This window comes from Electrophorus electricus, chromosome 6, assembly GCF_041902795.1.
Source record: "Electrophorus electricus isolate QZ-2024a chromosome 6, ASM4190279v1, whole genome shotgun sequence".
Lineage (NCBI taxonomy): Eukaryota > Metazoa > Chordata > Actinopteri > Gymnotiformes > Gymnotidae > Electrophorus > Electrophorus electricus.
Genome location: NC_137502.1, coordinates 8,317,501 through 8,330,845, shown reverse-complemented (window position 1 = coordinate 8,330,845; position 13,345 = coordinate 8,317,501). Strand labels below are relative to the sequence as shown.

At 42.0% G+C, this 13,345-nt stretch overlaps 4 protein-coding genes across 14 annotated transcripts in view; 2 read left to right on the top strand and 2 right to left on the bottom strand.

Moving 5' to 3' along the window:
- Positions 1-77: 77 nt before the first annotated feature.
- Positions 78-2,583, bottom strand: cox4i1 (cytochrome c oxidase subunit 4I1). The gene is made up of 5 exons (XM_026999515.3): positions 2,532-2,583; positions 1,705-1,781; positions 739-903; positions 505-636; positions 78-389 (listed from the first exon to the last, which is right to left on the bottom strand). The coding sequence occupies exons 2-5, from the start codon at positions 1,778-1,780 to the stop codon at positions 253-255; spliced, it is 510 nt and encodes a 169-aa protein (XP_026855316.1). The 5' UTR covers position 1,781; positions 2,532-2,583; the 3' UTR covers positions 78-252.
- A 569-nt stretch (positions 2,584-3,152) lies between these two features.
- Positions 3,153-6,909, top strand: emc8 (ER membrane protein complex subunit 8). The gene is made up of 5 exons (XM_026999512.3): positions 3,153-3,774; positions 4,091-4,167; positions 4,260-4,329; positions 4,412-4,506; positions 5,641-6,909. Exons 1-5 carry the CDS (start codon positions 3,562-3,564, stop codon positions 5,798-5,800), a joined length of 615 nt encoding a protein of 204 aa, XP_026855313.1. The 5' UTR covers positions 3,153-3,561; the 3' UTR covers positions 5,801-6,909.
- A 347-nt stretch (positions 6,910-7,256) lies between these two features.
- Positions 7,257-9,476, top strand: gins2 (GINS complex subunit 2). Its single transcript, XM_026999514.3, has 5 exons — positions 7,257-7,437; positions 7,774-7,888; positions 8,057-8,156; positions 8,370-8,496; positions 8,693-9,476. The coding sequence occupies exons 1-5, from the start codon at positions 7,348-7,350 to the stop codon at positions 8,807-8,809; spliced, it is 549 nt and encodes a 182-aa protein (XP_026855315.2). The 5' UTR covers positions 7,257-7,347; the 3' UTR covers positions 8,810-9,476.
- Positions 9,477-9,906: 430 nt separating this feature from the next.
- The window catches only part of gse1b (Gse1 coiled-coil protein b), a 164,712-nt gene continuing 161,273 nt past the window's right edge, over positions 9,907-13,345 (bottom strand). For all 11 annotated transcript variants that reach the window (XM_035525146.2, XM_035525144.2, XM_035525145.2 and 8 more), the window contains 2 exons: positions 12,673-12,776; positions 9,907-12,496 (listed from right to left, as the gene is read on the bottom strand). In XM_035525146.2, coding sequence (XP_035381039.2) covers positions 12,359-12,496; positions 12,673-12,776 — 242 coding nt within the window. In that variant the 3' untranslated portion in view covers positions 9,907-12,358. The remainder of the gene's footprint in view (positions 12,497-12,672; positions 12,777-13,345) is intronic.

Sequence of the window (13,345 nt, the reverse complement as noted above, 5' to 3'; positions counted from 1 at the left end):
AAATTAAAAATGTAAACCAAATAAATAACACTAATTGCTAAGTGAGCCCTTAACAGTGTAAAAGCAGACAATACTGGCAGATTTCAGGCCTTTATTTTCTTTATGATACACAATAACCTTAAGAGGAAGTGGTCTTCCAAAACGTATTCACTGAGGTATCAAGGACAAGTCAAAAACACATTTTACCAATTATGCGCTTTTGCGATTAGAGGAGTTGTGTTATGTGGTCCAGTGACTAACATAAATGTGAATTTACTTCTTCCAGGTTTTGTTCTCATAGTCCCATTTGGCTGAAAACCCCTCTACAGGGTTGATTCTCATGTCCAGCATTCTCTGAAGCTCTTGTTGCTTATATTCAGGGTCAAAGGTGTGAGGAACATCTCCATAAACTGCAAGATGAAAACAGTGAAAGAATTATGCCTGCAATTTTAGAACTAAACAGTAGTGCTGTTTAGCATTAGATTGGGGATAGGCAGTAAATCCATGCATGAGAAGAACACATACCGTATTTCCTCTGCCACAGCACAACAAGGCCCGTGATGCCAATAAAGAACAGTAATCCACCAAACACAGACTTCCACTCCCCTGTACCTTTGTTCATTTCAGCAAAGCTGTCCTTGAAGCTGATGCGGTACACTATAACAAAAAGATAACATTTGAAGTGAAAGTATACAAGGTCTGTGTTTAATTTGTGTACAACAGTGGCCATCTTATAAAACGCCTTCCAGTGATACATACGTGCAACTTTCTCTTCATTGGACAATGCAGTCCAGGAGCCCTTCTCCTTCTCTTTAAGGGACTTCTGTGCTGCACTCAGGTCCGTGACATATTTGACCTCAGGAAGTGGAATCTCCCGTCGGTCAAAATAGGCTGGGAGTGAGTAGTCCTCAACCTTGGCAACGCCTGAGAGACAGAATAAAATGTCTGTGAAATAAAACACCATCATTCCCCACAGACGCTTTAAATTGTGCGTGTTCATTGATGGCTCTAATCAAAGTGCTTGTATATTTTCTTCATTTCCCTCCGGTGATGAAACTACATTTTCCCCTCATTGTTAAATCCATTAATTAGGGTGTGTGCTGTTATGCATGACCTGTTTATGATCTTATTCACTTCAGTGCTGTTGCTTCTAAACACTGTATTCAGTCCTCTGTGTTTATCTGCATGTGGCTTGATGAGCAATTTAAATATTAACATATTAAACAGAACGTTAACTTATTTAACAGATAACGAAGGAACAGCCTAGTACAACTGACCGTCAACATCAATATTATATTGTTGATCTCTCAACTGACTGATATTCTTTGCATTAGCCAGTGTGAACTAAGATGTAAGATTTATCCCAGTTCTGTGTTAGAGCATGAAGAAATCTTAGTATGTAAGTACGGCTTAATGCTTGTTGATTACATGGTCATACACGCAGGATACGTTTGGAAGTAAGCAGCTACAGGAGAAACATGAGCAAGCCTAATGTTTTTTGACAGGGGAACTATTTAAAAGGGAAGGTAAGAGCAATTTTCTGAGGAACGTTTATCCAAATACCATTATATCCAAATACCAAGGCAAAATCAATAATCATAGCTTCATTTTATCATGCTTTCCTGAAGATCAATTTAGATTTTGATGCCACATAGCAACTACGACCTTATGAATTATTCTTGTGATATTATATTGTACATGTTGGCTGTTTGTATTAAAACTTACCATGCGCACCCCGCACGCACAATGACGTTGCCAATGCTCGTTTTCCAACAAGACTAAACGCTCTGTTCGCCAACATCCTGTAAAGAAACACGATTAAAAAGCTCACGCAACTAGTCTCTTCGAAAGAGCAATGTCACTTTTCTCCTGCACTTTACATGTCAGTGCACAAACATTTTACATGTCAGTGCACATTGAGCCAACACAATTCGACTGGCCCCAAATTATTGCAGCATGAAAACGTAATTAAAAAAAACTTTTAGTATGCGTTTCTGTTGTAAAACATCTAATGCAACCGCAAATTAATCGGTTTTAAGACAAGTTCTACACCTAACCTACACGTCCTCCACAAAAGCGCTAAACAGCTACGGCTGTGCTAACCTAGCGTTAGCATACAAAGCCAAACGGCAGTCGGTAGAAAGGATATTGGCCAGAGGAACCCGTAACAAGGTCACATCTGAATTGAGCTCAAGAAACAAGCAAACCCCTTTTATACCGTACCCCTGCCGACAACCTGCCTTAGCCTGGACCGCACAGCTACTCAAACTCGCTGTATACTGAAAGCGTCCTTCATTAATTCAGTACATTTACCCGCTACCATACAAGCTAAACAGCTAGCTCGCTTTGTTGAACGGAAGAACCAACGCGGCGACCCGCCGTCATCCTCTCAATGTCACAACCAACCTTTGCAACCGTTTAACTTAGGCATAGCTAATTAAACAGGAAATACAATGGCCGTAATAATATGTTTTAATAACATTACATTTAAATATGACTAACTGTGCACGACCAAAGTAAACCGCTAATGCAAAATTCTCACAGATACCTACCTCTACGCCCTCGAGCTCCGATCGCAAAGGATGTAGGAAATAAAATCTGCACCGGAAAAACGATATGCGTGGGCATTATGGGTAAATAATAAAATAAAGGTTTTAAAAACAAGTGCATTCTAGTTATTAGCCATATAATCACATACGTTAAAATATATCATAGACATATATGACATATATAAAAGTATTAAATAAATATTGAATAGTGTAAATGCATTAGCTGAATACATTTTATTTCCACAGTATTTTACGACAATTCCGGACCTTGAAATCTGCTCACACGGACGTCCATTGTGGCTCAGCAATTTTAATAAAATAATCATACAAATAAAGTGTAAATAAATAAACAAGATAACGAACTGTATTTGCTTTCTGTAAATAAAGACTGCATTCTGTGACGTCCCAAACTGGACGTTTTTGGCATAAGAAAGCTGAAGCGGTCGAAAGACCACTTTTATTGGCGTGATTAAACGAAAGGGTTAGTGATCATTTAATTAATATTAGTGGTTATTTCTTCTTCGTTTTAGACTTTCGGAACGAGCATGTCCTACCTCCACCTAATCAAAATATCTTTTGGCTCGCAGATGAACGCAAAAGGTCAACGTCCACCAAACCCATGGAGCCGAAATGGCGGTCATTGCACACGTCGCAAACGTCTACAGCTTTACGTTACCGGCGCACAGGGCAGCAACCTCCAAGAACACGCACGGAGCATATGATTAGGAAGAAGGTACTTTAACCACCAGCTCGAAAAGCGTTTTAATGCTACTAGTAGCCTATGCAGTTGGTCTGATCTGGAGAAGAAGACACTGAAACAAACAAACAAACAAAAAAATCCAAAAGTGGTACTTTGTCGATCGAATACACTGTGTTTGGAAAGTGGGCATGAAATTGCAAAGATAGCTAACCTGACCTGACCTAGCCTAGCCTGCTAGCCATCCTGCCGAGACGTTTTGCTGAACTATATTTAACAGCAGCCACATATTGCACACTTGTATGCTGATCGCGTTGGCCTTGCTCTCTCGTAAGCATGCCGTTTAAACTGACGACGCAGGCGTATTGCAAGATGTTACTGCACGCCGCGAAGTATCCCCACTGCGCCGTCAATGGGCTGCTTGTGGCCGAGCGGCAGAAGGATAAGAGGAGAGACGGCCCCGCCGCTCCGCCGCTCTGCGTGGACTGTGTGCCCCTGTTCCACGGTACTCTGGCGCTGGCCCCGATGCTGGAGGTGGCGCTCACACTGGTAAGGCTGGATAGGGGTATTTTCTGAGTGCAACTTGAGGGTTAAGGGCCTTGCTCAGGGGCCCAACAGTGGCAGTGGTGGGGCTTGAACCAACAACCTGCTGATTACAAGTCAAGTACCTTAACCACTATCTTATATTTGCATCTTTTTCATGTTTCGAGAGATGTTCTGCTTGTTGAATACTTTTAAGTATGTTTAAATTGTGTGACCCACTTTGGCCCACTTTTACATTGACAACATAACATCACGCTTGCGTGATCATTATACTTAACTGTTAAAGAGTCAAAGTCAGTATTTTTTGCCACTTTCTTCCCAGATTGATACATGGTGTAAAGAAAACAAGTATGTTATAGCTGGGTACTATCAAGCCAATGAGCGTACGAAGGAATCAAGGTAACGTTGCCCTCTTCTTGTTTTTTGTGGTTACCTGTGACACTTGCGCTTTTGTCATGCTGTGATAATATTTGTGTCTAAACCTTTCACAGACCAAATCAGGTTGCTGAAAAGGTAGCTGCTAGGATTTTGGAAAACTTTAGTGAAGCAGCAATGATAATAGTAAGTTGCTGGAAGTTTCATAAGCCTAATGTAAATATCACTAAAATGCAGGTGATGGATTAAATTGCTTTGTGTACTTCAGTTGGACAACAGCAGGTTTACGATGGGATGCTTCACACCCACCATTTCCATCTATGACCACCTTGATAATAAGTGGAAGTGCAGAGACCCAAGCATGTGAGTACCTTTCATTTCCAGTGGGGTTTAAAAAAGGGAGTTTTAAAAACAAGTTATTGAGGTTTCAAACAAATGAGAGGTTATGTTATGCATTCAATAAAATATGTATTGCAGATTGCGTAAGTTATATATAACCATATACCAAATGTCTGATGAGAACTGGATAATTTTGTCATTCCATTTGACAACACTGAATGGGCTTACTGGTCCAAATGGAAAAAAAAAAATTGATATGATATTTTTTTGTTTTGTGTACTTAAATTTAGGATTTCATTTTGATTCATTCTCTAGATGGCTTTCATTTGTACAGTGACCTTGTAGCCGGGTCCTTAGACTCCAGTTCTGGCTTGGCCCGTTGTTTGCCAAGCTGACTCAGGAGGGATGGATCAGGGAAAACTCTAGACTGTGTAGTGCTACGGCCCTCCCGAGTCTGATTGGGAGAACAGACCTTAACGATAGATATCTTATAAGAACTAAAATAAATATAGCGTCTTACCATAACTCAGTGCGTGCAGTGATCATATACGAAACACATCAGGTAAAGTTTTGCCTGAAGTTGATTAAAAAACAAACACAAATTGACTTACTATTTGTTTTGATTTGATTTGTTTTTTAGGCATAATTTAAAAATGTCTCAAAATGTCTCAAAAGAGCAAGACCTGCTGCCCTGAACATGTGCTAAAAGTACTACTTGGTGGAAAAAATATGAAAGTACATGGTTACATAGGGGACAGAATGCAGGTTTATTGTGTAGGATTAAAGACACAGGCAGGTTTGTAAAGTCTAATATTTTATATTGCTGTTCTTTAAGTCATTCTCTTGTAGGATCTTGTGAATTATTTTTTGGATTGAAAAACTGACTGTTTTTAAAAACTCATTGCTGCTTTACTGTTGGCACCAACATTTGTCTCTGCTTGGACGAGACACTGGGAAAACTAAATATGGAAAGCTGGATGGGTAAAAATGAAATACAGGAAGATTAACGACTATAGCTCACTTGCCAGCTACCCCACGGTCATGGGTTTGACCCCCAGGGAGAAAACTGCCCTAATGAGAAATACGAGTTGCTCTGGATAAGAGTGTTTGCCAAATTCCATGAATGTCAATGGTGATCAATCTAAAACTGCATTGCAGGGACTTATTTGAGGACTGGCTGGAAGCTCAGAAGATCGCGTCGGCTCTGCTGGAGAGCAGATCCTATGAAAACCTCATAGACTTTGACAACCACCTGGACGACCTCAGGAACGACTGGACAAATCCAGAAATCAACAAATCTGTCTTGCATTTATGCTGAACTCATCCAAGGGGTCTCTACCTGACCAAGCCATCGATGCCAAAATGGGTTACTTATTGCTACTGTGTTCAGTCCCATAGAAAAGATTACACTCAGTGGTGGGGGGAAAAAAACGCGAAGGTTAAATTACTTCTAAAGGGTGAGCAGGACGTTGGTACAACACAAGTTAATACAGACTTGAGATGGTGGACCGTTATGGTGTGAACTTCTCATTTTTTAACCTGTGGTCAGGCACCAATTTGTATGCATCCATTTGATAAAGAACCTTATTATGTTTCAGTTTTATTGGAAGGAACTTATCAACAAACTGTTGATATGTCTTAATAATTATTGTTGTTATGATTTCAACACGCATTTCACCCTACTGTTAATTTCATTATTGGTTTCGGAACATTCAGGTTCAACACAGATTTCACAAGCTTTGGTTTTTGTCTAATGAGGACATTACCTTGCAAAATAGACTGGGAATGTTAGTTTCTGTTCAGAGTGAAATCTTAAAATCAATATTCCAGTGGAATTTTACACTGAGAAAAGAATGGAAATGGCATTGTAGTACATGTTCCCTGTTTATTGACATGACTGGCGTTTAATGGTATGATTTAAACAGTTCAACTGGTTTGTTATTAGATGGTTATTTATCGTGTGAAGACTTTCTTGCTGAATTTATAAGGGTATTTGCTTGGAGGACACATTTTAGGATCCATTCACAATACAGCTGAAAATAGTAAAGGATGATATTGGTGGTTTTAACTTAATTGCTTCTACTGTTTGTTTTCTCTGAGTTATTGTAGCCATACAGAGATAATAAATAATGCTTCACAGGTAATGAAAATAAAAGGTGTTTCTTATTTCACACACTTTTTATATATATGTACACTTCTTTATTAAAAATTTAGGTCTTAATATATTAACCCATTTTTAATGCTCAACCAAATGTTTTAGTTGATTAAAGTACAGTTACTGTGTCAAAAAAAAAATGCGTTCTTTTAATTTTGTATAGTTAGGTTATGACTGCTAAGAACATTGAAATTTGCTTGTAATGATCTCTTGACATGGCGATTGATAAAAATACATTTTGTAAAACTAATAATAAAATGTTTTGAAACATTTGTACTTAGCTTTGTATTTATTATATTGGTAAATAATTTATCGCTGCACATTACGCATTCGATATTCATTCGCGTTTCAAATGTGATGAGTAATTATTTTCTCATACCGACTCGCTGTATAAACGCAATGCGAGTGACATCGGAAAATAGAAAACATTTGATAACATATTTGCAGAATATTTGCAAAAAGACTATGTTACGTGATAAAACTGGTAAATCATCAACATGACTGGACAAATGAAAGATTTTCAACACCATAATTGTCCCGGTGTTGCATGGAGGCCACCTAGTGGCCAAAGCAGGTAATGACGTCAGGTTTTCTGAAACCACGTGTCAACACACGTCATCCGAATAACGCGGGAAAGCGTGAAGTACTCTACCGTAAGTTCAGCTAGGAGTTGTTCATTTCGGTAGCAAGCAAAAATATATGTATGAATAATGGATCCATCGGAGGTCGAGTTTCTCGCCGAGAAGGAAACGGTGAAAGTCATCCCAAATTTCAGTCTCGATAAGATTTATTTAATCGGGGTGAGTAATGGCTGACTTATTGAATGTAGTTATATCCATTGTTTCTAGGCACTATCTAACCTAGGTTAGTAGTTGACCCAAGATAACCCAATGATCGACCATTCCAGTAAACTGTAAATGAGTGGAAGTACTTTACTAGCCACAATTAATGTTTTCATGAGAGATCCGTGTATAGATTCATATCCATCCACATCCATGTATCTTCGTAGTGAGTTAACCTATAGTAGTTAGTTAGTTAGCTAGCTAGGTTAACTGTACCGATATTTTCAGCAGTCCAGTTGGTTTGAACTAATGAAAAGGGATATAAACTCTTTTTAAAATTTCTTTCTTCCGTAGGGTGACTTGGGTCCTTTCAACCCCGGTCTACCAGTCGACGTACCTGTCTGGTTGGCTCTTAATCTGAAGCAAAGACAGAAGTGCAGAATAGTTCCCCCGGAGTGGATGGACGCCGGTAAGAGCCCCTTCAGACTTTGGGGGTCTGCTGGGATGCTCTGAAGGGCTCTTGTGTTCGCCATGCTTCACAGTAGTGAGCCTCTTGTAGTGTGATTCCAAACAAACAAACAAACAAACAAAAAAAACCCAGCAAAAAACTAATTCATGAGTTTTATGTGGCTTCTAGATAAACTGGAGGAGATCAGAGAGCAAGAAAGAAAAGAGGATGCCTTCTCTCCAGTACCCAGTTGCCATTACATGGAGCTGACCAAACTGCTATTGAACCAGTGAGTATATTCTGCCATTTATATTTATCCCTGTTAACTAAGGAAAATGCTTAGCGTGCACTCCTGTAAAGGGACATGTTGCACATTAAAAACGGAAATGCATTTATTTCATGCTATTGTGGCAGATTTCTAGATTTAGATTTCCCAGTTTTTCCAATGACTGGGCCTTTTTACGTTCCTCACAAGCAGACTGTTGTGAAACCTTCCTTGCAGCGCTGCAGACGACATCCCCAGAGCTGATGAAATCCGGACTTTGGTCAAAGACATTTGGGACACCCGTATTGCGAAGCTGCGCCTGTCTGCCGACAGATTCGTCGGCCAGCAGGAGGCCCATGCCAGGGTACGCACGAAACAGACAGAGCCCCAAGACCCTCTCGGTTTCACGGTTGATTAGTTTAGATGACTGTGGCATAAATGCAGGGTGTAAGGGAGCATGTTACAAAGGCTTGAAATGGTTGCGTAATGTCTTCCGCGCGCTCTCTCTCTCTCTCTCTCTCTCTCTCTCTCTCTCTCTCTCTCTCTCTCTCTCTCTCCAGCTGGACAATCTCACCCTGATGGAGATCAACACCACGCGTGACTTTCTGCTGGACTCCCTGAATAGCATGCACAAGCTTCGTGCCAACCTCCAGCCGGGCAAGTCGCAGGATTATTAACCTTTGGTGCGTCAGGGGTCGTGGTCGTCCATAGCCTCGAGCTGCTTCGCATGCAGTACGGACCACGCTTGCAGACACACTGCCAGCTCCAGGGTTCAGCTTGCTGCGTGCTGTGGGTCAAGTGGATATCGTGCTCTCAGGAGGACTGTCAGTGTGTCACCTCTGACATTTAGACTTGCTCACATCTTTCATGACCTTGTACAAAAGAACTGGATGGGTAGCACTACCAAGACTCTTTTGGCCTTTGATGGTTAAAAAAAAAAAAATCTATTAACTGGGTGAACAAATAACTAATGCAAGTCCTTTAAGAAGCATGTCTGTCTTGGTCATGGGTTCATGCACTGGATGTTTGTGTTTTCCTGCCTTACCCTCCTGATGACTTGCTGTACAAGAGCAGAGAAAACAACCGTGTACAGAATGCTTGGGTTTATGGCCAAGAACTCCTATGAACTAATTAATAACTGACTGGAGTCATTGAGTCAATGACATATGTAAAAATTGTATGTATGTGTATATTATCTTTTCCATGTGTAACACCTGTGGGCTGTGCTCAGGGCACTGGCGTTCAGCCTTCTGTGCGTCCTGTCACACTGGGAGTAAGCCTGGGTGTTTATGCTGAATTTTGTTGAAGTTTTGAGTGTAAATAAATTGAGCTCAGTGTAACAAATCCTGATGTTTCATAAGAAAATGTTGGATATGTTTTCACAGTTACATTTTCTACTGCATGATGAATTATTCCAAATGAAGAGAGAATAGATTTTGCATTATAACTGACAATTAACAGGGCTGAGCCAAAGGGTTAAAAGCCTGAACCAGGGAGGCAGTTGGATTGCTTTCTCTGAACACACACATCACATTTTTAGCCATTTTTTTTGTTGCATGTGAGTGCACAGCTTACATATATTTTTCACTTATTCAGTTGTGTATAATAAACTTCTTAGAGTATCAATAAAATAATTTAAAAAAATAAAGTTGAAGAAACACTGAATTATACCACCACAATTTGTCCTCAGTGTTTAGTTAAGTGCTGAGTAAAATGAACAGAAAAACATTCTTAAACATTGTTAAACATTTCACATACACTTAAAACCAAAAGCTAATTTTTGAAGTGTTTTATTTTTTGTCTGAAATTACAGCAATATATTCATAAATACCTAATTACTACATTCAACAAAGAATATATTACATTACACTGAATTCAAACAAGTACATTTTTTTCTTAAAAACATGATTTCACAGCATCTAGACATCCTCCATTGAGTTCCGGGGCTGATGTATGGGCGTGCGCGAGTGGGACGTAAGTGGGGCACGGGGGAGCCGGGCCGAGCCCCTGCTCCTGGGCAGGCAGTGGTAGTACTCGCACATAATTTCGCACGCAAACAGTGCTCTTCAGGGCCAGCCTTGGGTTCTGTAAATATGGAACCGCCTACTAAACCCTGCCCATCCTGTAGGCTTTTTGAGCATGCTAATGGCTTGAACCTGGGATGGGATGGGATGGGATGGGATGGGGGGGGGGGGGGGGTGTTAAAAGCATGGCCTTCTATCAAGCAGAACACCACGGCCTGGCTTGGCGTAATGCTAAAATCTATACGCGGCCGTGCGCGCTAGTTCTAAGCCGTGGCTAATCCAGTTCACGAACACACAGATGCTGCTGTTTTGGCCTAGTGCAGACAGCGCACGCGCTCCCTGGGGAGGGGGTTGGCGTCATTGGGCTGCTGCATGTGGGTGGGTTGCGTGTTTGTGGCAGTGGGCAATGGGTAACCCTGGAGTGAAGATTGGCATTTTTGTTAAATACCAGGGCTTTGAAACAAGAAGACTAAAACAGAACATAGGACAAATTTCTTAAATTGGTTATTACTCCAGCGAAAATGTCTTGAATCCCGTAATGACTTAATTCTTCCAGTCAACAGCTACATTTTTCAAGTAACTGTCATGATTAATAATCTGCATGTTTGTAGGGAGGAAAAATATTACTGGCAAAAAATGATTCTCCAAGTAAAGAAGGCATTCTTATAAATGAAAAACACGCTCTTTTCATAAATATTTAACACTCCACGGCCTGTTAAGAACTTAGAATTTAACTTGGAGAAGTGCAGTATCCTTTTTCGCTAGATATCAAGCTTTGGCATGACCTCTCAGTTTGGGATTCTGTGGGTACCTTTGGCACAGTACTCACTAATGAAAAAGAACCTTGTAATAAACTCTACGTAACAACAAAAAATGCTTTCTTGACAGTAACCAAATGCTTATATGTTCTTCCCCAGCTTCTTTGGCTCATGGCTTCGATGTTCAAGAACAAACGCGACATTCAGACCCAGGACGCGATCGGACAGAGGACGCGTGCTGCTCCACCGTAAGCCAGAAATGACTCCAAAGCGTAAAATAAACGGCTCGGACAGACAGGAGGTCGGGAGTGGCGTGGAGTGCAGACAGGAACACCGGGGATCTGCTTAGGGGGCATGATGGGACTCTAGAGAGGCAGTAGACCTGGGGACTGATGCTACTGTAGCGCGCACACACACACACACACACACACACACACACACACACACACACACACGCTCTCATCTCACGCACACATACACGGAGGGTACTGAGCTCTTCCATCTTCCTTTATCCTGGCCAGCAGCAATACAAACACTAAACACAAGGCTTCAGCATAGCGCCCTAAAAAGCTTCAGCATATTTAAAAAAAAAAAATGGCAGGCTTTTTTTTGTTTTTTTTGTTTTTTGTCTTCCAAAGAACAATTACTGTAATAAAAACATACAAAATTCTTTTTTCCTTTTGTTTTGATATTTACAATACAAGGCTGAAGCACCTCTTTAAAAACTTTATTCTCAATCTTCTATCTTGAATAAAACATTTTCCTTTTTTCACAAAAAATGTGCAGTTTTTTTTTTTTCTCCCCTCCCCTAATTTGAAAGGAGTTCCTTGATATTACACAGTACCTCCAGGTAGTTCCGCTGGACGTTCTTTGTTTTAAGTGCATTTCAGGTCGGATCTCCAGGTGGGATGGCATTTTGGTGGCTGGCGCATACTGATGTCGACTATGACTGACATTTACCATGTCTATGGATGGCAATGGAGATTTTGGGTCACAGTCTATCGTGACCATAAAGTTCAACTTCAAGACTTCAAGCAGGCCTTGCCTGAAGCCCGCTTGACGTGTGTGTTAATTCAGTGGCGCTGTGGTGAGCTTTGGACAACTGCTCTGTGCCTCAGAGCGCGTGCGTGTGTTTTGGACTGAGTACTCTTCGTTGCGTACCAACTGTGCCGATACGATCTATGTCGGAGGGGGGGTGGGGGTTGGGTTTGGTGGGTGGCTCCAGTCCTACACTCATGGCTCGTTTATGGGCTTGGCCTTTCAGCACCAGTCCTCTTCATTGTGACCATGGTGCACCATCTCTCCACCCGTCTCCACACGTGGGAGCTGGGAGACTCTGCCCCCCCCCCCCCCAAAGCTGGAGGAGGCTGACGTCTTGGGCTTCAGAGGGGGAGGGGGATGGGAGCGGGGCGGGGAGGCTTGGGCGGCGTGGGGACGGGGGATGTCACCTGGGGGGGTAGCCCTTGAAGTGAGCCCTGGACCAGGGCATCTGCGGTAGGGTCAGGCACTTCCGGAAGTGCTCGAGCTCGGCCTGGAGCCTCTCCCTCTCGGCGGCCAGCTTCTGCTTCTGGCCCACCAGCTCCTGCAGGAGGTCACAGAGATGTTAGACAGATGCCTGAAAGGCCCTCCAAGCCTGAAAGGCAGTCTAATTCCCGGGTTAAACGGGGAGCGCGGAAGAAGCTTTATTTAGGCAGACGGTCACGACTGGGAAAGGTGAGATGGGCTTCCGCGAGTAGGGAATGGGAAAATGACGCTTACCCCCATGGACCGCGAGAGCTGTTCAGCAGTCAGGGTGAGGTTGAAGTGCTGGGCCTCCAGCTTCCGGCACTGGCTGTGCAGTACCTCCCGCTCTATACTTTGCTCTGAGATGAGGGAGGGAGGGAGAGAGAGAGAGAGAGAGAGAGAAAGAAAGAAAAAGAACAAAGGGCCAGTAGACAGAGGAGACAGGAAGAAAGAGACATGAAGGGGGGGGGGATGGAGAGAGAGGAAGAAAGTGAGAGAATGACCTAGACTCTCATTAGCATCAACAATGGCAAACATTCACACACACACCCACACACCCACGCACCCACCCACACCCACACACATACACACCCACCCCCAATTACTATAGAGACAGCAAGGTCTAGCATCCCCCAGGGATCACACACACACACACACACACACACACACCCGTCCTTAAAGAGAGCCTCGTTAATGAGACAGGATAGGTACACTCTATCCTCTACAAAGTGTAATGCGGTTTTGTTTTCAAAAACAAAGCAGCTGTCCAGGCTGCAGCCATCTTCAGTAGAATAAAGAGTTCCTGCATAACAAGAAGGATTTTTCCTGACAAAGCTGTACGTCTGCCGCAGTAAAGCCAATGTCCAGAACTGTTCCGGAAATTTTAAAAAATCGGGTTTTATTTTCGTATTTTTCTTGATCTTAAGGT

Bases quoted from the DNA above. Each gene is read 5' to 3' on its own strand.
- cox4i1 (XM_026999515.3), bottom strand. From the start codon at position 1,780: ATGTTGGCGAACAGAGCGTTTAGTCTTGTTGGAAAACGAGCATTGGCA. The intron at 904-1,704 runs GTAAGTTTTAAT...TCTGTCTCTCAG, and splicing joins GTGCGTGCGGGGTGCGCATG to GCGTTGCCAAGGTTGAGGAC. The intron at 390-504 runs GTATGTGTTCTT...TTCATCTTGCAG, and splicing joins GCTGTGGCAGAGGAAATACG to TTTATGGAGATGTTCCTCAC.
- emc8 (XM_026999512.3), top strand. From the start codon at position 3,562: ATGCCGTTTAAACTGACGACGCAGGCGTATTGCAAGATGTTACTGCAC. The intron at 4,330-4,411 runs GTAAGTTGCTGG...TGTGTACTTCAG, and splicing joins GTGAAGCAGCAATGATAATA to TTGGACAACAGCAGGTTTAC. The intron at 4,507-5,640 runs GTGAGTACCTTT...ACTGCATTGCAG, and splicing joins AAGTGCAGAGACCCAAGCAT to GGACTTATTTGAGGACTGGC.
- gins2 (XM_026999514.3), top strand. From the start codon at position 7,348: ATGGATCCATCGGAGGTCGAGTTTCTCGCCGAGAAGGAAACGGTGAAA. The intron at 7,889-8,056 runs GTAAGAGCCCCT...TGTGGCTTCTAG, and splicing joins CCCGGAGTGGATGGACGCCG to ATAAACTGGAGGAGATCAGA. The intron at 8,497-8,692 runs GTACGCACGAAA...CTCTCTCTCCAG, and splicing joins AGCAGGAGGCCCATGCCAGG to CTGGACAATCTCACCCTGAT.